This window comes from Chiloscyllium plagiosum, unplaced genomic scaffold (genome assembly GCF_037043375.1).
Source record: "Chiloscyllium plagiosum isolate Xiang-an unplaced genomic scaffold, Cpla_swu_hap1 HiC_scaffold_39, whole genome shotgun sequence".
Classification (NCBI taxonomy): Eukaryota; Metazoa; Chordata; class Chondrichthyes; order Orectolobiformes; family Hemiscylliidae; genus Chiloscyllium; species Chiloscyllium plagiosum.
This window is the reverse complement of record NW_028270177.1, coordinates 34,400,960-34,423,809: the sequence shown is the minus strand read 5'-3', so window position 1 is coordinate 34,423,809 and position 22,850 is coordinate 34,400,960. Positions and strand designations below refer to the sequence as shown.

Below are 22,850 nucleotides of genomic sequence, written 5' to 3'. Positions count from 1 at the left end.
TTCAAGACATCCTGCACTTCCTTCTCTGTAAATGGACATTTTTCAAAATGTCACTATGTATTTCCCTACATTCTATATCTTCCATGTCCTTTTCTACAGTAAATACTGATACAGACAAACTACAGTGCAGCCCTGGAGTCTTGATGGCCATGGAGGTGTATATATCACATTCCACTAAAATGTTCATAATAGACATGATGAAGTCGTCCTATTTGTCAAGCAGCAAATGCTTTCTAATCTTAATCTAACATAAAATTTTCCTTTGCTTCATTTTAATCAAAATCCATTATAAATAGGTTTAAAAATTGTTCTGCTGATTTTTTTGCTTGGTTTACTGTCTGCTTAATTTCATTCAATTTATTTGATTACTGAGCTTTTTTTGTTTCAGACACATTTTTCGTAATATTTAACTAAAATTATTAGGCAGGTCAGTTTTTTTAAGGACTAAAACCATTTGAACTATCAGGAACAGACTGCTTATAAAGGGGAAAAAATGCAATGTCTTCAGACGTTTACATGGATCCAGAAAATGCACAAAATATTATAGTACATCAGCGTTCTCACGTTTTTCAACTGACTTTCCTTCCGAACAAAAGTGGCCAAGTTCCAAGAATTAACAGCACACATTATCAAAAAAGAGGTCATAGCCATAACAAAACTGTCAATACAGTGAAATTAATCAGTCCACCAAATGTCTGGACAAAAGAAAACATTGTGCAACTGTGGAGGTGTTAGGTTTTCATAGGGCAAGATAGGGCAGTGTTATATGGAAACTATTCTGGCCAGCCTTTCAATAGCCCATGTTCTCAGCGTTTTTTTTCTCTCAGTACATCAACTTCTGAACAGAAATTCCAAAACGATTACAACGATCTTTAGGACAAAAAACTTTTGGAATATCTTCCAGTAGTCTGGCTTAATTGTTGCATGAAGGAGAATGGCTTTATGAAATGATCAAGGAAAACCTCAATATAAGCCACTACAAACTCAGTTCTTTGATATATGATTAAAGGTTACATAGGCATTTATTAAAAAAAGATAACCAATGAGAAAAATGTACTGAATGACTTGTTTTTATACTGTTCTAATACCTGTGCCAGTTCCCAATACTTCAGCTTTACATTGGAATCAGAACTGCACTTGAGTGAATTCACGGACGTCTCTAGCTAGTGGGACCTGTTCACATGATAACAGACATAGTGATGCTTCAGAGTTATGTGGTTTGTTCATTCGTTGGACAGGATTTAACTATCAACAACCCACAAACATTAATTTCCAATTCTATGAGTGTAATTCAGCACCAAAACTTAATCGGTTGTTACAATGAAGTAGTTTAAGCATGTTATTTAATAAAGAGGCATGCAATATTTTAATCATTAGGGAATTGCTGGCCTTTATAGCAGCTTCCGGTGAAGTTTCCATAACACTTTATTTAATCCATCAACTTAAATCTAGCTTTCGTCTAGCAATAAACCTTAATTTAGGGTTCAAATTAAACACTAGATGCAATTATGTGGATGATGATTAATCAAGGACATTATCACACCTAACCACTCATGCACCACAGTCACAGTCATACATAAACAATGCTGGCTCTCATTCTTTAGGAAGACATAGAAATAGGATTATTATTCGTATGTTGACATGGTTAAAATTGGAATCTCAAGTTGAAACAGAAAACATGGAAATATTCAGTAGGTCAGACTGCAGCCATAGAGAGAAACTGCAGTAATGCTTCAGGATGACTACCTTTGCTCAGAATGATACAGCATTTTCTGCTTTTATTTCAGATTGCAGTCCTTGCAGTCTTGTGCTTTAGCAAATAATTAGCATGTTCTTTTTAAATTAAAAAAAATAGAACTTATATCAACAAACATTTATCTTAACCGTATCATTTCATGAGTAACCATCTTCACAATGAAATTCTAAACTATTTCAAGATAGGTCTTAGGGTAGTTTTAACTTAGGCTCGTCAGTTTAAAGATATAGCCCTTTGCCAACTACAGTTAAAAGCCTGCACAAAATTTCTCAGCCACTGGTATCATCTTGGTCTCAGTTCTGAGGTTGTACATGTACATAATGTGACAGGACTTGCTTTGGCAAACCACAGTTTTCCTCAGCTGCAGAATGCCGGAAATTTCAAAAGGAGCATTTGTCACACATCCACATTTTGGCTCAAAAACATATAGATTGTTGGCTGCAAATGTTATCTCAAAAGAAAAATCTTTGTTATTCAGGAGTGAGAGAGCAATAAATTAAATATGTTGCAGGTTAATTTTTATGATCACTTTTCATAATTGTTGAATCTTCCATATGTTTACTACCGTGGGTGTTTGTGCTGTGGCAAGGGAAGAAGTTCTGATCTGGAAATTCGCTTCAATTAAAGAACTGAACGAAGCAGCTCACTTTATGTGCTTAGCACCATTTTATACTTATTTTAAATCAAACAGTGAGCGCACAAAATGCATTTGGTAAATGCTTTCTTTACAGAATAAAAATCATTAATCAAATTTTAAAAGGTTTCTTTACTAAGTAAAATAGTAAAACATATGATAATGGGTGATCAGATTAGACTGGTTAATCAGATCTTGGGAGGTTTCCTGCTGTACAGATGGAGGAGCAGGAAGGTGAAAACTGGAGGGCAATGGTTCCACTATTTATGAGGGGCTGTAATTGCAGTGGCACATTAATATTGGTTTATAAATATCCCAGTCCCAATACTATCATCCACGTGCCTATCCAAGAGTCAATTAAAAGTCCCTAATAATCTGACTCTACTACCACTGCTGGCAGTGCATTCCACACAACAACCACTATCTGTGTAAAGAATCTAACTCTGACATCTCCCCTAAACCTTCCTCCAAAGACCTTGAAATTATGCCCCAAATTCTACTTCAGGAGATAAATAATTATATTCTATGATTTTCCTATTTAACCTTTAAATGATCAAAATGTTCCACCCATGGTCTTAATTTACATATAAGTCTGTTTCAATAAAGTGCTTTTTCTTTCCTTCCCAGCTGGGTAATTTTAATTCTAGAATCGACTTTCACTTTGAAGATTACACTGAAGATCAACTTTCCAGTCTTCTCAAAATCCTAATGAATCTGATCACTTCAAGCTGACTGCGAACTCCCACCAATACTCTGCATTGTAAACAATGCCATTGACATTTTCTCTGCTTCAGCTGTAGGATTGGCTGTCTCTATCTTCTGCTTCTTCCTGGTAGACAAAAAACAATTTGCAAGGCTAAGGGTTAAGGCCTCATAATCCAACATTACAATGGTTTTCAATGGGCTTCTCCCTTCCAAAGGTTCATCCCCATGGCAATGTGAATTGCATGGGTCTTATATCTCAGTCAAGGAACACTTCAGTGGTTATGGACATTCAGCCTCCCATCCTCGGCTAAGCATCCTCCAAAGCAGCCTTCAAGAAACACAACAATGCAGAATTGCTGAGCAGAAACTGATAGCGAAGTTCCATGCCCATTAAGACAGTGTGATCTGGGGTTCATGTCTCACTACATTTAACCCCATCATATTGTTCTGTATTTGTTAAAATCTGCTTTACTGTCCTGTTTTGACACCATCATGCTGAAACTTATGATCTCGCTACTTTAATTACTTTGTACAGATTTGGATTATTTGTTACCTAGGTATTAGAGTCACATGCTGAGGGTCGAACCTATCATGTTATTCCAGCAATTCAGTTTGTCTCATCAGGAATGAAGGGCTCCGGCTCAAAACGTTGATTCTCCTGCTCCTCGGATGTTGTCTGACCGGCTGTGCTTTTCCAGCAACACACCCTCGGCTCTGATCTCCAGCATCTGCAGACCTCACTTTACTCACACTGTCTGACACTTTTGGTCACCTGCAGAGACTTGTTATTCAGCTTTTCGACACTCGACTCATACCATCTGTATGATCTTTTGATCTCTCTGTCTATGAATTCTGTGCCCGCGTGCTTCTCTTCACTTCACCTACAAAGGGGCAGCGCTCTGAAAGCCTGTGATTTCAAATAAACCTGTTAGACTATAACCTGGTTTCGTATATGACTTCTGAATTTGAGTTATTTGGCACAGTTGCATTTTAAGTGAGCACATAAGAGAGAAAGGGGCAGTTCATGATGACAGAATTAGATGAATCGGGATAGGCCGAGGCTTACATGGATCATAAACACTGGCGTGAACCAATTAGTCTAAATGGTATTATTCGGTGCTGGAAAGTCTATGTATGAAAATAAACTTGCTAAAGGAATCTGATCTAGGTATTGTTCTAAAATGCTTATCCACAGTGATTGGAAATGAGAGCTATATAAAATACCATTTTTATGTCAGTGTTGGACTGGGATATACAAAGCTATCCCGGTGTTGGACTGGGACATACAAAGTTAAAAATCACACATTACCAGGTTATAGTCCAACAGGTTCATTTGGAAGCACCAGCTTTCGGAGTGCTGCTCCTTCATCAGGTGGTTGTGGAGGTTAAGATCGTGGGACACAGAATTTATAGCAAATGGTGTAACTGAAATTATATGTTGAAAAAGACCTGGATTGTTTGTGAAGTCTCTCTTTTTTTTAAAAATGCCATATTGGTTCCAGTTCTTTCATATGTAAATTACAGGACTTTCTTAAAGTTACACTCTCAAATGGATCTATGCAGTTTTTGAGCAAAATAAAATGTAATTCTGCAAGTACAAACTTATATGTGTGTGCATTGGGTGGGGTTATGAGTGTTTGTGAGAGAGCATCCAAGGAGCAGGAGAATCGACGTTTCGGGCATAAGCCCTTCTTCAGGAAGAAGGGCTTATGCCCGATACGTCGATTCTCCTGCTCCTTGGATGCTGCCTGACCTGCTGCGCTTTTCCAGCAACACATTTTTCAGCTCTGATCTCCAGCATCTGCAGTCCTCACTTTCTCCTGTTTGTGAGAGAGTCTGTGAGAGTGTAAAGGGGTATAAGTCTGTGAGAGGGTGCATGTGAGAGTGTGGGCATGAAAAGGTCTGCGTGAGTGTACGGGTCTGTAGGAGAGTGTGTGAGAGAGAGAGAGAGAGAGAGAGAGAGAGAGTGTGTGAGAGAGAGAGAGAGTGAGTGTGTGAGAGAGTGAGAGTGAGAGTGTGAGAGAGAGAGTGTGAGGGAGAGAGAGTGTGAGAGAGAGAGTGTGAGAGAGAGAGTGTGAGAGAGAGAGAGTGTGTGAGAGAGAGAGTGTGTGAGAGAGAGAGTGTGTGAGAGAGAGAGTGTGTGAGAGAGTGTGTGTGAGAGAGAGTGTGTGTGAGAGAGAGTGTGTGTGAGAGAGAGTGTGTGTGTGAGAGAGAGAGAGTGTGTAAGAGAGAGAGAGAGAGAGAGAGAGAGAGAGAGAATGAGAGAGAGAGAGAGAGAGAGAGAGAGAGAATGTGTGCATGGTGCAGTGGGGTCACCTATAGTGTGACATGAGCCCAAGCATAGTGAAGGATGATCACCCGAAGGTATGCCCTGGACCGCTGAAGTGTTCTCTGACTAGGAGGGAACACTCCTGTCTGTTGATTGCTGTGTGGTGTCCATTCATCCATTGCCGCAGCCTCTGCTCGGTCTCACCAACATACCATGTCTCAGGGCATCCTTGCCTGCAGTGTATGAGATGGACAACGTTGGCAGAGTCACATGAGTGATTCGTACGTGGTGGAGGTGTCCCCACCTGTAATGGCAACGGATGAATGGACACTGCACAACAATCACCAGGCAGGAGTGTTCCCTCCCACTCGGAGAACACTTCAGCAGCCCAGGACATTTGACCTCAGACCTTCGGGTGACCATCCTCCAAGGTGTACTTCTGGACAGGCAACAACGCAAAGTGGCCAGCAGAGGCTGATAGCCAGGTTTGGTACCCATGGGGATGGTCTCAACTGGGACTTTGGGTTCATGTCACACGACAGGTGACCCCACTGCGCTGCATTACACACACACACACACACAAACACCCACACACCCTGATACTCCTACTGACACACAAACACTCCTACAGACCCCCTCTCATACTCACACATACACCCTCTCACAGATTTCTACCTCTTTACACACACGTATAAGTTTGTGGGATGAACTTGTACTTGCAGAATTGCATTTTAAACTGCATAAATCCATGTAAGATTCTGTAAACCCCTTTTTTAGATCAGAATCAGTCTGAACATTGGGGTGCAGACAGCCTCACATAGGGCACCTCACACCTTCAATGTATTATCTGGGCCAACATGGTACTTATTGTTAAAGTTCACTTGAGAATGTAACTTTAAGAAAGTTCTAGAATTTACATATGAAAGAACTGAACATGGCATTCTAAAAGATGAAAGACTTAGCAAACAATCCAGGTCTTTTTCAACCTCAAAATTCAGTTACATCACACTCTAAACTTTTGCTGTAAATTCTGTGTCCTATGATCTTATACTCCACAACCACCTGATGAAGGAGAAGTGCTTCCAAATAAACCTGTTGGACTATAACCTGGTGTTGTGTGATTTTTAAATTTTTATGTCAGTTATCAGTATGAAATTTAACCTAATCATGAGAAAGGTTTGACAAAAATGTGGATGTCAGGCCCTTATGAGGGTTGAAACAATATTTCTACATTATGACATTAAGGGGCGGCACAGTGGTTAGCATTGCTGCCTCACAGCGCCAGAGACCCGGGTTCCACTCCCGCCTCGGACAACTGTCTGTGTGGAGTTTGCACATTCCCCCCGTGTCTGCGTGGGATTTCTCCAGGTGCTCTGGTTTCCTCCCACAGTTCAAAGATGTGCAGGTTAGGTGAATTGGCCATGCTAAATTGCCCGTAGTGTTAGGTGAAGAGGTAAATGTAGGGAAATGGTTCTGGGTGGGTTGCTCTTCGGATGGTCGGTGTGGACTTGTTGGGCCGAAGGGCCTGTTTCCACACTGTAAATAATCTAATCTAATCTATGTGGCATGTGCAGAATGATCTGAGCATCTATTTGACCTCAGGTAGATCAGCACCTACTCTCTGGAAGGTAGGAAGCCTGCTGTTTATGAAGTCCTAAAGTGTCACCTACTAAAGTGTCATTACTTACACTGTGAGAACATTTACTTTTTCTTCCATTCACATCCAGATTTAAAAAGTTAATGCTAAAGAACAAAAATCACAATCATATACAAACTAAGGTAGCATCCTAGCCTTAACTCTATGCCCCTTTTCAAATCCTGAACTTCTTCAACACTCCATCCCTACTTTTTAAAAAGTAGGGAATCCTGAATTCACCCATTTGTCAGTGTGCTGATCATTCACCCTAGGTCAGCAAGTATCTAATCATCGCCAAACACAGTCTAACAATATTTCATGTCATGATCTGTAATAACTTCATAAACTCTTCACTTAAATATCAAAGCTATTTGCATGCTCTAACGCTCAATTAAATTGTTGTGCTTTATATAATTTCATTGGCAAAATGCTAAGATTATAGGCAAACCTTGACTGTCAATTTGCATTGATTAATACAAATAAATTAAGATTGAAAGATTCAAGGGACACAAGCCAGTATTCTTCATTCATTATATTCTACAGAACAAAGGTTTATTATACTGTTACTGTAAAAAATACCTCTTACCTCTTAAATACTATTTTTCTACAAGATCTGGAATTTCACCAATCAATTGCAATATTTTACAATCAGTTTAATTCTTGAGCCTCAAGTGTCAGGCATGGCTCAGTGAATATCAAAAGGAGTGAGATGCTGAAGTTATCAGAGAATTGTATGATTTCTCAATATTATCCATTCACTCATGTGGACGTAAAAGATCCCAGGGAGTACAGAGGAACCTTGATTATCCAAATATCAATTCTCCAAAAATCTGATTATCCGAAGGACATCTCGAGGTCCCGACAGAAACATTACATCAAAGACGTGTTTCCTACAGTGATCACATCTTTTGTTTACTGTGATTAAACAGGCACTGTCTCCAAATGACTGACTGCCCACCCTCTCTTTCTCCCCCCACACTTTCCCTGGAGTTCTACACAGGGGTGTACCCTAAACCACACCCCCACCCCTTTCCCAGATAATCTCTGCAACATTGTCCTGTACAGGGTAAACATGGAGCCTGTCAAAAAAGGTGCAGTAAAAAGTTGGGCGTCTGTCTGTGTGTGTGCGCTATTTGGAGACTTACCCCACAATAGCAGCAGCAGCGGCTTTGTTGTTGGTGTACAGTCCAGCTGCCCGGAGAGGGGGCGGGGGTGGCCGTTGGTAAAAAATGGGGGGGGGGGGGGGGGGGGGGGAGGACAATGGACAGGGGCAGGGGACGGTGTTGGGGGCGGGTGGGGTGCAGTGTTGGACGGGGGCAGGGGACAGTGTTGGGGGGGTGGGGGTTGGTGTTGGGAGTGGGGTCTCACGTGGTGTGTGCTGCTGCAGTCTCCTGAATGGGGAGCAGACTTTAAAAACTCCGAGCCCCAGAGGAAAAGCATTTAATTGATTAACCGAATAATCGATAATCCGAGGTTCCCTGTAATACCTTGAATGGCAAAGGAGTTTTTGCAATGTTATGGCCAATACTTATCCCTTAAGCAACATCAGATGTAATGATTATTTATCTTTATACTCTTTGTAGTATTTTACTACTTCAGAAATTAACTGTGTACTCCCATAAAACAGTGACCACACATCAAAAGCACTTCATTGTCTTTTAAATGAAGGATACAATTCAAATCAATATCTTTCTTCTTTCTACATATTTGAATAACTACTCTACCTTTAATCATAAGTGATTCATTTATTGCAACTCCTTAGTGGCCACCTCAAGAAATATTTTGTTGGGGATAGACAGAACACTTACAATTATTATCCAGAATCCATAATTATCACATTGTTCAAGCAGCAATCAGAAATTATTCAGTAGCTAACAAAGAAATGTTAATTTAAGGTTGAGTAAAATAACCTATTTAGTTATACCAGGAAATGATTATAACTTTGAGCACAATGATCAATTTTACATATATGTTCATGTTTTAATTTCTTTCAGAGGGACTGAGCATTTAGTGTCTCATAATCCGATAGCTACACATTTGGTTTGCTCATTTGTATCTGGACTGTCTTGAAGAGAACTGACCAAGACTTAAATCCATGGTTTACTAAATTCAGAGCCACTGAGTGGCTAATCAGTACAGCAGCTGCTGCTGGCTTATGCTGTCTGCTAGTTACCATAAGAAAAAAAAGTAAAAAGAACGTTAAAAAAACACATAAGAATTTCTTTTTTCATGGTGACAAAATTTTCACAAAACAAAACATCGTCAACACAAACATTACCATATCAAAGGAGGTTGCAAGTCAAACTTGGGTCTCTCTTCATGCAGTAAGATGAATACACTCTACCAGCAGGTCTCCCAGGTAACCTGTTTTCACTGAAAATGTCGTTGCATTTTCATGAATGGTGCCATGAACCAGGAGACTCACATTTGAATCTGCCTTCACTGATATATGTACCCAGATTTCTCTGTGGGTTTCAGGTAGTGGAACTAAAAAGGAGGGAAGAAAAATGTCTATGTATTACACTACAGCACCTCCTAGTGACCAAACTAAGAGACAATCCAACAAAACTGAACCAAGTTTGTTCAGTTTGGCTGATGAAGAAGCAAAACATTATGACAAAACAAAAAAATCAGAAGTACTGCTTGTCTCTCAAACGTTTAACAGTGTAAGACTACAATTAACTTGTATGTTTAAACAAACTCAACACAACCAACCTTTATTTGCCCATTATTAAAAGATAGAGGGAATTAAGAACAGACGAAATGGTTTAGTTGAAGTGCCACCACTGGCATGATTGGCTGAATGACTTCTTCCAAATTTGATATCCATGACTCAATCACTGACCTAAGTAGAATAAAATCTCTAGTTTGCGATTCAAATTATCAAGATAGCCAACCAGATGATTTTTATGTTGTTAAATTAAAATAATTTACTTAAGTTTTAAATATATTGATTTAATTAGATGACATTTTGGTATGCCACTTTTTACACTTGAGAAAATGCATATCAGGAACATTAAAAAGTCAATAGTTAAGTTGTACTTGGAAACTGAAACCACTAAATATATCAAAATGAAAGATGACTTTCAATGTTAGTATGTACTCAGGGATTTTATTACTTACAGTTCAGCAAACATTAAAAAAAGTCTTGCATTTATAGGGCACGTTTAATGATTACTGGCTCAAAGCATTTACTTCTGAAATATGGTCACTGTCCTATGTAGAAAATATAGCAGCCAATTTGTAAGTAACAAGTTCCTGTAAACAATAATGTGATAACGACCAGAAGATCTGCCTTTGTGATGTTAATTGAGGGATAGAGGCTGAATAGACTGGGGCGTTTTTTCCCTAGAGTGGCTGAGGCTGAGAAGTGACCTTACAGAGGTTTATAAGATCACGAGGGATAGGGTAAACAGACAAGGTCTTTTCTCCTGTGAAGCTCTTCACAGGAAGCTCCCAAGCACTGAGGATGTCACCTAGACAGGGGACGAAACGTCTGTAACACAAATTCCCAGCTCAGCGAACAGAACCACAACAACAGGGTTATACAATCTTTTACACCCCAAGGATCAAGTTGGGGCTCGGTTCAATGTCTCAGCAGAAAGAAAGCAACCCAACAGTGCAGCACTCCCTCAGCACTGCACTGGTGTACGAACCTCGATTTTTGGGCTCAAGCCTTTTGAGTTGGACACGGACTGAGAAACTTTGTGATTCATAGGTGAAAGTGCTACCAACTGAGTTGTAGTTGAGTCAAAGACAGTAAAGGAACTACTGAATGATGTTCAATAACAAAGCACCATTGCTGTCAAGAAAATCTGTCAAAAGGAAATTGATCTGTATAATTACAGATTAAAACAATATTTTATATTGCAATGATTAATACTGTTGAAGACACAAACATTTAAAATTGATTTGCAGTAAAAGAACAGGTGATCAACTCTATACCATGAAGGCCTAAATACTTAACTGATTCCTGATAACCCATCACTCCCACCACACAACTCTTGCCAATAATATAAAACATAATTGTGGATGACATCTGAAACAAGCCAAAAATTGCTGGAGAAACTCAAAAGGTTTGGCAGCAGCTGTGGACAGAAAGCACAGTCAACATTCAGTGACCCTTCATCAGTCACAACATAATGTCTCCCTGTCTCCCTGCCAGGCCACTTATTCACACAATGAGCTATTGCAAATTCCCATAAACCGATCTAACATAATTCAATTGTGTGCTTTGAACTTTGGAACATTTTAACAAATAGCTTTCTAAGACTGGCTGTTCAAAATTTTCAAAATTACAATGAAGAAATGAATTCTCACGTCTGGTCCAACCATTTACTCGTGCATTGTCGAACATGTTCACCATAAGAAACAGAACTGTTCTACCAGTCAAATAGACCATGGCTGATCTGAGAATCCTCAACTTCACCTTTCTGCTTTTTCCTCACCTTTTGATTCCCTTACTGATTAAACATCAGTCTATCTCAGTTTTGAACACAGATAAAGACTCAGCCTCAACAACCCTATGCAGTAAATAATTCCATAGATTCGCTACCCTTACAAGAAATTCCTCCTCATGTCTGTCTTAAATGTGCAACCCCTTATCTTAACATTAGGCCCTCTGGTCCGAAAGTGTCCCACAAGGGAAAACCTATCCACATCTCGCATATCAAGCGTTCGAAAAAACTTGAGTTTCAATAAGGTTACCTCTCATTTTTCTATATTCCAACTAGTACAGACCAAACTACTCAACCTCTTCTCAGAAGTGCCTCCACACTTGGTATCAGCCGAGCGAACCTCTTTGGACTGCCTCTAATACCAGTATATCTTTCCTTGCATAAGGAGGACACACAGAGGGATCGTGCAGTGGGGTATTATGGGCGGAGCTCAGGAATAGGAAGGGTGAAATCACAATGGTGGAAATTTTCTCTCGACCTCTGAACAGCACATGAGAGACAGAGGAGCAGATATGTAGTCAGATACTGGAAAGGTGTGAAAAAAGCAGGGTAGTTGTGGTAGATGACTTCAACTTTCCTCTTATTGACTGGGACTCCCTTAGAGCCAGTCACTGAGATGGAGAGCATTTTGTGAGATGTGTCCAGGAGGGCTTTTTGAGACAATACATTGACAATCCAACCAGAGAGGAGGCCAAACTAGACTTAGCATTAGGAAATGAGTCAGGACAGGCAGTCAATGTTTCAGGAGGAGAGCATTTTGGGCTTAGTGACCATAGCATCCATAAGATTTGGAGTAGTCCTAGACAAGGACCAGAGCGGCCCTCAATTGGGAAAGAGCCAAGTACACCCAAATTAGACAGGAGTTGAAGTCTGCTGATTAGGAGCAGTTATTTGAGAGCAAATCCATGTCTGGCATGTGGGAGGCTTTTAAAGGGCAGTTGATTCAAGTGCAGGACATGTGTATTCCTGCAAAATTGAAGGATAGGAATGGCAGGATTCAGGAACCATAAATAACAAGGGAAATTGTAAGTGTAGTCAAAAGGAAAAAGGAAGCATATGATAGGTCTATGCAGCTACAAACTGATGAAGCCCTTGAGGAGGACACAGAAATCAGGAAAGAACTTCAATGCAGAATTAACAAGGCTAAAAGGGGCCATGAAATGTCTTTAGCAAACAAGGTCAAAGAGAATCCAAGGCTTCTTATGCATATATTAGAAGAAAGAGGGTAGCAGGGGAAAGGGTAGGCCCATTCAAGGACAAAGGTGGGAAGTTATGCATTGAGCCACAGGAAGTGGGAGATATTCTTAATGAATACTTTGTATCGGTATTCACAGAGAAGGACATGACTGATGTTGAGGTCAGGGATGAGTGTGTGAATACTCTAAAGAGTGTCAATATGTTGAAGGAGGTGGTTTTAGGTATCCTAAATTGCATTAAGATAGGTAAGTCCCCATGGGCAAATGGAATCTATCCCCGGTTACTATGAGAGGCAAGGGAAGAAATAGCTGGGGCATTACAGATATCTTCGCATCCTCTTTGACCATAGGCAAAATTCCACAGGACTGAAGAATAGCCAATGTCATTCCCTTGTTTAAGAAAGGAAGCAGGGATATTCAGGAAATTACAGGCCAGTGAGCCGGATGTCTGTGATGGGGAAGCACTTAGAGAAGATACTGAGGGACAAGATACATGCACATTTGGAAGAAAATGGATTAGTTAGGGACAGGCAACTTGGTTTTGTATGGGGAAGATCATGTCTCACCAACCTGATTGATTTTTTGAAGAAGTGACAAAGATAATTGATGAGTGGAGAGCTGTGGATGTAATCTATATGGACTTTAGTAAGGTATTTGATAAAGTCCCACACAGCAGATTGGTACAAAAACCAAAATCACATGGGATTTAGGGTAGACTGGCTAGATGGATACAAAGCTGGCTTGGTCATAGAACACAGAGGGCGGAAGGCCCTGTTCCTGCGCTGTACTTCTCTCAATTCTTTGTTCTTGTTCTTTGAAACCAAAACTTATCACAGTATTCCAACTGTGGTCCAAAAAAATGCCTTGTACAATTTTAATAAAACCTCTCTACTTTTTTATTTCATTCCCATTGAAAGAAAGGCCAATGTTCCATTTGACTTCTGCATTATCCAGTAAACTTGGACGCTAGCTTTTTGTGATTTGTGCATGAGGACTCCCAAATTCCTCTATTCTGTACCTGTCTCCATTTAAATAATATAACTCCTGCAAAAGTATACAAGCTCACATTTCCCACATCATAATCCATCTGCCACGTTTTTGTCCACTTGCTTAACCTGTCTATATCCCTCTGTAGATTCTTTTGTGTTATCCTTATCATCAGCCTATACAATCATTTTTGTGTCATCCAAAAACATGACTATATTACATTCAATTTCCTCATCCAAGTCATTAAAATATATTGTAAATGATTGTGGCCGGAACACTGATCTGTGTGGCACCCTACAGGTCGGCAGTTGCAACTCTGAAAATAACTCCCTTATCCCAACTCCCTGCCTTCTATGAATTAGCCAACCCTCAATCCATATTAATTTATTACCCCCAACCCATGGGCTCTTACTTCATTAAACAACCTTATGAAACCCCTTATAAAAATCCAAATATATTACATCCACTGCTTCCCATTATTTATCTTGCTCGTTACCTCTTCAAAGAATTCTAGTTTTCAGGCATGATTTCATCTTCATAAAGCCATGCTGACTCTGCTTGATCATATAATGAATTCCAAATTTGTTATTATCTCCTTTTCCCACATTTTCCCAACAACAGATGTTAAACACCTAGTGTACATCCACCACTGTGGATTGCAACAATTCTAGAAGGGACCTCACTATTACCTTCTCAAGGACAGTTAGAGATAGGCAATAAATATGGTCCTAGCCAGTGACAACTTCATCCAATGAAAGAATATTTTTAAAAACTGAGTTTTCCTAACTTTCCTTACAACAAAGCAGTCATGAGTATAACACTCTCTTCTACTGTAAATTGATAGACAATCCATAATGAAGTGGTCAAATGTACACTGGACCTATTTATCTGCACAAAATTGACTCTTTGCCAACAGTAGTTTGATACTAGTATTTCTTTCAGTCGAGTTGAATTATCTTCAAATGTAAATATTTCAAACCATGTTAAAAGATAATTGGCATTTTAAACTGTGAATCAATCTAAATTTGCCAAGTTTGGAAAGAGTTTGATGACAATGTCTCAGTAAAAGCCCATGGTAATTACTCCACGTGTAATGGATGCATAAGTGACATATAGACACAACAGAGAAACTTAACTTCTGATTCCAGACAGAGCAGCACAGACGACAAGTATGAGAACAAAGAACCAAACACAAAAATCAGTAAGGGGAAGAGCATTATTAATCTATATCTATCTAAAATTCTATACTTAACATACATATTAATAAAATAAAGACATTTAACATGGGTGGTATGGTAGATAAATTACAGGGAGCCAAGAACATTTATCCATTCAGATTATAGAAAGTAATTGCTAATGAAAAGTTTATTTACACTACTACTTCCCTCAGAATGACAGCTACATATACAAGTTAAATTGCATTTTGTAAAGTTTAATCACTGTTAAATAATTAAAATAGGTTCACTTTTGACTCAATATTTAACAGCTTCATAAATTTTTTTATTAGCTTCAATATAATTAAAAGATTAATTCATTTATTAGCCCTTTGAAATATGGCAGTGCCAACCCAATCTTCAAGCATATGCCAATTTTCATTTACTCGTATAACTCACTCACTGATTATGACACATTGGTATTTCAATTAACAAGCACTTATCAATTCCCTATCTTACCAACTAGATTGCTTCCTTATTCACAGATTTGCAAAAATCATCACTATATATTGTATCCTAATTAAATAGAGAACCAAGAAATGAGAACCACATTTATCATGACTGTATTTATCATTGAACATTAAACAGAAACTGCAGCGAAGTGGTGCAGCACAGAAAATTTCATTCAACTATCACATTCTGTACCCGATTTATGCATAGTTAACATAATAAATCATCAATTCAAATTGCATAATACTTTTGCTCAACAGAAAAACATTACAAACAGAGAGAACTCAGTGCCAGCATAAATTTCAATGTACATGCTAATATATTTTTTCCTGTATCTAGAGTCCAGAAGGATAATTCAATAGAATAGACAAGTGTGCATATATTATAATACACACACACGTGCCATGTTATTTCCCCAGTGACTTCATGGATACTTTGGTACTAATCCATATAAAGTAATAAAGCCCAGGTTTAACCTCCAGAATGACCCAAGTTACTTCATCTCACGAGGGCAAGATCATGGGGGTAAGAGGTGGGAATGGAATCAATTTCTGTTCCATTTCTAATTTTTATCTTGTGCATATCAGTTGAAATCAAAATCAAATCTGGCTGTAATACCTATCTTATCACCTATAAGAGAGTGAAGATTTGGATGTTGAACACCAGTGAGTGCTGGCTTGCTGTGTTCTTCAGCCTCCTGTTTTGGTGACTGGTGGAAGGCAGGAAAGAGCATGCAATGGTTAGATCTGTTGGTGACAGAGGCATATAATGAAACAGCCATCAGTAGTGGAAGTGGAATAAAGTGCTATTTGTGGCAGAATCATGGGATCAGAATTTACCAGAGGATTAAGGTTGTATATTCTCTGTATCTGCCTGAATGGTGACTGGGGAAAAGGATGGCACAGATGGCGAAGGAATTCAGTTTCAGGGCAGAATTTTCAAATCTTGAACTCAATAGCATAGTGTTCTTTATGTGGTTGTGAACTTCCTATTCATCACATGAGCATCAAATGCTTTCTTTTTAAAGAACCTGTGAAAACAGGAGGGTGTGGATCATAACAGAATAAAAAGCAAGCTAACTACATGAATTAAGGCATTAAGGATAAACGTGGTGACCACTGTTGTGACACAGGGTAAACCCTCCTGCTTAATTTAAACCAGCAACACAGAAAAGATTTATCTCATGTCATACTCTGTGAAACTTAGAGAGTCCTAGAACTATTTAAAGTAAAAATTAGCCACTTTATTTCTCAAAGAATAACAGAGCATTATTAAGCAACAACTATTTACAACTCCCTCCTCTAACCTATCTTTCACTTTCCCTTCTATAAAACTAGTCCAATAAAATCCCCCAATTAAGATTTACTGAAAGAAATTCAACCTTCAAAAACCAGCCAGACTTCGAATCTTCTTTTCTTCTTCTTAGGGATTTCTGCTTCACAGATTACTGATCGCTAAAGATACCCTTAAGAGAGCTATTCTCCGGACTGTCTCTACATGCTGGTGGTGTGGCAGTTCTCCTCCCAACTGTTCAATTTTCCCTGGTCCAATACTCCCAAAGCATCGGATTGTGTCATTGGCTTTTAAGATTGTCAATATACTAAATTCAAACTTGATTGGAATTTGGTATTTTTGGGGTATAATTTACACTGATTGGCCTAATTTAAATCTGTTTTTGTCTCCAAGCAACCAGCTACACTAACTGCTGGACCACATGCTGCACTGCATCTTGTTGAGAACACTTGGTGTTGTCAGGTAGTTCTGCCAGCTTTTAACTTTCTTAAAGGTACAGTACATCCATAGCTTCATAACACCACACACTCTGCAAAAGGCAAGAAGTGGTTTTCCAGAAGAATTGGTGCTGTGACTACTGGGTCAAAGGCCTGGAGCATTCTTTCACTGTTGCTGGGTCCAAATCCTGGAATTCCCTCCCTAACAGCATTCTGGAAGCATCCACAACCAATAGGCTACAGTGGTTCAAGGAGGCAGCTCACCACCACCTTCTCAAGGGAAACTAGGGATAGGCAAGGAATGCTGGTCCAGCCAGCAAAGCCACATTCCCATGAATGAACAAAATAAATTACACGCTCACTCTGTTCATTAATGTTTTCCTTTTTTTAATCAATATACTCTGTATTAATTATACCCCACTATTTGATGTTAGTCACAAATTCTGAAATTCTGCTCCTGATTACAAAATCTAAGTCATTTCTTTAAATAGTGAACGAGGTGATGCAACAGCCTTTGGCCCAGTAGTCCCAGCACCAATTCTTCTCGCCTTTTGCAAAGTGCGTGGTCACCACCTTTACCCTTACTGCCTTAATTCATGTAGTTAGTTTGCTTTTTATTCAGTTATGATCCACATCCTCCTGTTTTCACAGGTTTTTTAAAAAGAAAGCATTTGATGCTCGTACTATGAATAGGAAGTTCACAACCATATAAAGAACACTATGCTTACGACAACTATTCACTCTCCTGACTAAAACACAAATGATATATACTCTCATTCTTTAGGCTGAAATTTTTAAGTCTCGGAGAGATCGGAAATCCTTCATTTGGAGGAGGCACAACTCTGTTGAGTTCTAGATCTGAAAGATTCTCCCATAAACTAAACTCCTTCGCCATCTGTGCCATCCTCTTCCCCAGTCACCATTTAAGGCAGGTACAGCCTGTACACAACCTTGATCCTCTGGTAAATTCTGATCCCATGATTCTGCCACACTTCATTCCATTCCACTTCCACTAATGGTTGCTTTTTCATCACATGCTATTGTCGCCTTCAGAACCAACCATTGGGTGCTCTTTCTTGCTCACAAAAGTCTCCAAAAACACCACTTTGCCCAGTCCTCTGTTGTGTCCATCAGCCAGATCTTCCTGCTCCCCTCCTCCAATATAACATTTTAAACTGTTTTTCATCTTAGGATCCCAAACTGTCTCCAACAACTTATCTGGGGCAACATTCCTCCAACTCTACTTTTTTTTAAGCTTCTCGCCTCTCATTAGCCATCTATTGACAGCCATATCTTCGAGGGTCTGAGACTCTCTTCCTCTCTCTGGAATTTCCTTCCTAAACCTCACATAGAAAAAGAGAAACAGAAGAAAGGAACTACCACCACAATTAGAGTCACAGAGCTGTACAGATGGATATAGACCCTTCAATCCAACTCGTCCATGCCGACCAGATATTCTAAATAAATTTTGTTCCATTTGCCAGCATTTGGCCCATGCCCCTCTTAAACCCTTCCTATTCATATCCCCATCCAGACACCTTTTAAATGTTGAAATTGTAGGAGCCTCCATCAGTTCCTCTGGCAACTTGTTCCATACATGCATCACCTACATGAAAAAGGTGCCTCTTGGTTCCCCTGTAAATCCCTCCCTCTCACCTTAAAATAGGCCCCCTAGCTTTAGACTTAACCCCACCCCCAGGGAAAAGACCTTGGTTATTCATCCTACTCATTCCCCTCACGATTTTGTACACCTCTGTAAGATCACCCCTCAGCCTTCAGCACCATTTATTCAGGAGTTTTTCCCATATTTTCATAGGATATAGGTGTTGATGGCAAGGCCAACATCTTACTCAGAATATGTAACTATGTTAGTAACTTTGTTTGGAATACACTGAAGATCCTGCAAACTAGCGTTTATTTGATTCTCTGTAAACTCTACAAAGGGCAATGCTATGGTGACTAATCTATCCAGTTCCATCATATGGCCCACTGAAACGGCTTCATATATGATCCTTCGGAACTAAATTTTGGGGGAGACTTGTAACCAAACTGTGCAAACTTGATTCTGATCCAGAGAAGATCAATGCTATATCCACTGCAATTACCATTCATTTCCTCTTTCCTTGTCTATATTCTAACCTAGATGGATTTCATAAGATACGAGAATACAATACCACATACTCCTTTTGTTTATGCACTTAATTTAAGTTATCCATTAATTCAAAAGGCTTTTGAGCCCAAGTAAGTGGTGTTTACTTAAGCAGTTGAATCAAATTGTTCTGTGACTTTTTCCCACAAAATGGACTTGACGAAAATATGATTAAATTGGGAAAAGCACCTGCTGTCTGTTTACTGATAAAATGACTGGATTAAAAAGATTGAACTCAGTACAGATGTCATCTAACTGAAGTTCTCAAGCCTTACGGAAAAAAATCCAGTCAATTTTAAGTTAGATTAATTACTCAAGTCAGAGAATACGCAAGACAATGTTCCAATTAAAGATTCACTAAATTGCAACCTGCCTTGCTGTTCTCTCAGTTCGAATAAAGAACACTGTTTGGTCAATTCCCCAGGTTTCTGACAAAACTAAATATGCTTGATACAACAGCCATTCAATCAGCACTGTTAGAGGAAATTTACTACAGCAATATATCAGGTTACTGATGCAGTGACGATATTATATGCTTTGCTGATGTTGAAAAGTACAGCGCCTCAAAGATTTTTATCATCGCCCATCAATCATATCTTAAGTCACCTTCAGAGCCAACTATTCCAATTATTTGCTGGTTAGGTTTCCATACTTGTCAACTTCAGCTCATCCAACATTCTATTACTGGTCAACTGAATTACAAAATGAGCAAGAGGAGGGTTGAAATATTTCATTTTCTTAACATGGAAATAACTTGTATTATACACAAGTTTATTATATACACTAAGTTTTTTTCAGGATTGAACTATTCCATTTGTAAACTTTGTACCATGATCTACAAGCTGATGAGAAACTCAACAGCAAAACCTTACCGAGCACATTGCCAACTGGTACCTCTTCTACATTCTCCAATTCCTTTCCCATGAGCAGGAACAAGTCCTCCACTGTACAACAAGCCAAGTGTGGGATTGACAGGTCATCATTCGGTGAGCATCTCTCTGGCAACTAGAGAAATATTAATTCATATGAATACAAAATTTATTTCTCACAGCGTCACTGTATACACCCTTTACTTGTTAACAACAAAAGATAACAAAATCAATTGAAATATGTTAAAGTTACATTTCTCAGCATAAATCAGCAAGACAAATTTACGGTATCTGAAATCACATCATGCTATGTTTCTGCTGGTCAAGTAACGAATTGTACTTTAGAGGTCTGAGCATCCATTAGTGCCTATCGGAAGATTACGGCTAACTTTCTAAATATTACACAAACTGCTATTTGCTGCAAAGAATTAAAAGAAAATAACATTTCAAGAGATTGAGATAGCATTAACAAGCCAGTCAGACCTGGCTCTGAGACTTACAGTATAATTCTAACCTCTTCAGTATGCCACCCTACATTCAGCAATCAACGGTAGGATTACAGAAACATGGGAGGCAAAATCAGCTGGAATGCTTAATTTTATGAAAAGGCATTCAGGATTTTAGAATTGTTTTCCCACACACTTTTGTAAACAGTTAAACTTAATACAAATCTCCATTCACTTAGTGGCACAGTGGAATGGACTTACACAAATAAATACATTCTATCACCACGTATTGCTGCTACAATTTCCAAGAGATGCTGCTGTGCAATCAGAGTTTGTAATATTGTTTTCAGTAATTAAGCTAAATTTCTAGAAGTGCATTTTCAATTGCTTTAGGGAATGATTTGATTTTGCTGTAGTTATACTGACATTGGCCCCTAACAACTTGTGCCTTTTGTATACAAAAGGAATTCCTAAGAATACAGGTTTTGAAATAATTTATAGGGGGCTGCGGGTTGTTGACACAGCAATAGTTGAGATTTTAAGTTTTAATGGCATGGATGAATGTTTTAAGAGCAAACAAGTAGACAAGTGATGTTAGAGCAGGTGAACCAGGCAGCCTTTGCAATGAAGAGGACATGGGGCTGGAAATTCAGCTGAAATTTGAACAGATCTTGGCTTGCTGTACAGTGTGGACTTGTTTCTGCTCATGGGAAAGGAATTGGAGAATGTTGAAGAGGTACCAGTTGGCAATCTGGTACAGACTTTTAGGCAGCCTGCAGCAGTGGCCTTAAGGGGGCTCAAATCTATGGTAAAGGCATGTAGTTTTCAGCTGGGGTTGAAGATAGTGGCTTTGGTCTTCTCAAAAGTTGCAACTTCCCTTTGCAACAAAGCAAGAGCAAGACAGGCTACATCAGACAAAGAAGTAATTGGTGGAGCTAGAGTTTGGTATGCCCAGATAGAAGTGGAAACTAATACCATCTCTCAAGATAGCAATACCAAACATTGGTGTGCAAATGAACAAGAGGTACCGCTAAGACTAGATCTTTTATAACTAAGGAACAACAACACTGGAACAATATATGGGATTCCATTGCTGAAGCTACCCAGTACAACCAGATACAGAAGTGTGACTGAATGCGAGTGGAATCACTGCGTTAGATGGAGAAAAGGTATGGAGCAGGATTGAGAGATATACCTTCATGGAGGTCAAGCAGGAGAATGAAAAATAATGCACCATATTCACAGAGGTCATCAGTCATGACTGGTTTGTGACTTTATGATAGTAAGCTAATGGCGGACAACTGATTGGAGAAATTCAACACATTTCACACTGTGGAAACAGAATGGTAGTTTGTAAGGACAGTCAATATTTTTGGATGTAGGGGTATGACAGGTAATTTGAAAGGTAACAGTACTTAAGGAGAGCAAACCATTCATAATGTCAGCTGGCAAGGTGAGGCAGAAGGGAGCGATTGGTGGTCAGCAGTTTAGTGAGCAATGGATCAATGGAGGAGGGGGTGAGTCTCAATGAAAAAATGAGATTTTAAGTAGAAAAGGAGGAGAGAGAAAGGAAGCTGGCGAAAGATGGACTTAGGATGGGTGGGACAGCCTGAAGAAGTCTGGCTTGCAAAGAAAAGTTGGATGGGGTTACAAGACACAACACAGACAGCAGGACTGATTCTGTAGTGGCAGCAGGCAGAGTTTGAGAAAATTATTAGCCTTAAGAGAAAAGAAATCAGGAATTCTTTTTCTACTCTCCAGGATGATCCTGGGTGGTTTTGGGAGAGGAAACTAAGGCTCAATAGCATTTGATGCCATTCACTAAAGCTGGAAAATAATGGAGAAATTAGTTATGCACCAAATAGTCAGAGTCTTACACAATGGAGACAAGCTGGTTGGCCCAAACTGATTCATGTCGACCAAAATGTCTATCCACGCTAACCCCATTTCCCTGCACCTCGCCCACTTCTTTCTAAACCTTTCTCATCCATGTATTTGTCCAAATGTCTTTTAAACATCATTAATGTATCCACCTTAACCACTTCCACGTGCATATCACACTCTGTGTAAAAAAGTTGCTCCTCATGTTCCTTTTTATTAATTTTCCTCTAGCTTTAAACTGATGCCCTCTCGAGCTCGATTCTGCAACCCTGGGTAGGTTCCTTGGGTTCCAAGGAACAAAAAAAAAGTAGCCTTACCTTGTTGGCGAAGGAATGACTAGAGTTTTCTGGGAACAAGGATATCAAAATAAAAGTAAAGGAAAAATTGAGCAAATCAATACCCCCCCAAATAACTGGAAGATTAAGATTTTCAAAACTTTGGTATCGACATCACTGGTTGGGCCAGTGTTGA

General features: G+C 39.2%; 1 protein-coding gene across 2 annotated transcripts in view; it reads right to left on the bottom strand.

Moving 5' to 3' along the window:
- efl1 (elongation factor like GTPase 1) overlaps positions 1 to 22,850 on the bottom strand; it is a 263,785-nt gene that overhangs the window by 118,657 nt on the left and 122,278 nt on the right. For both annotated transcript variants that reach the window (XM_043677605.2, XM_087981251.1), the window contains exon 15: positions 20,056 to 20,188. In XM_043677605.2, coding sequence (XP_043533540.1) covers positions 20,056 to 20,188 — 133 coding nt within the window. The remainder of the gene's footprint in view (positions 1 to 20,055; positions 20,189 to 22,850) is intronic.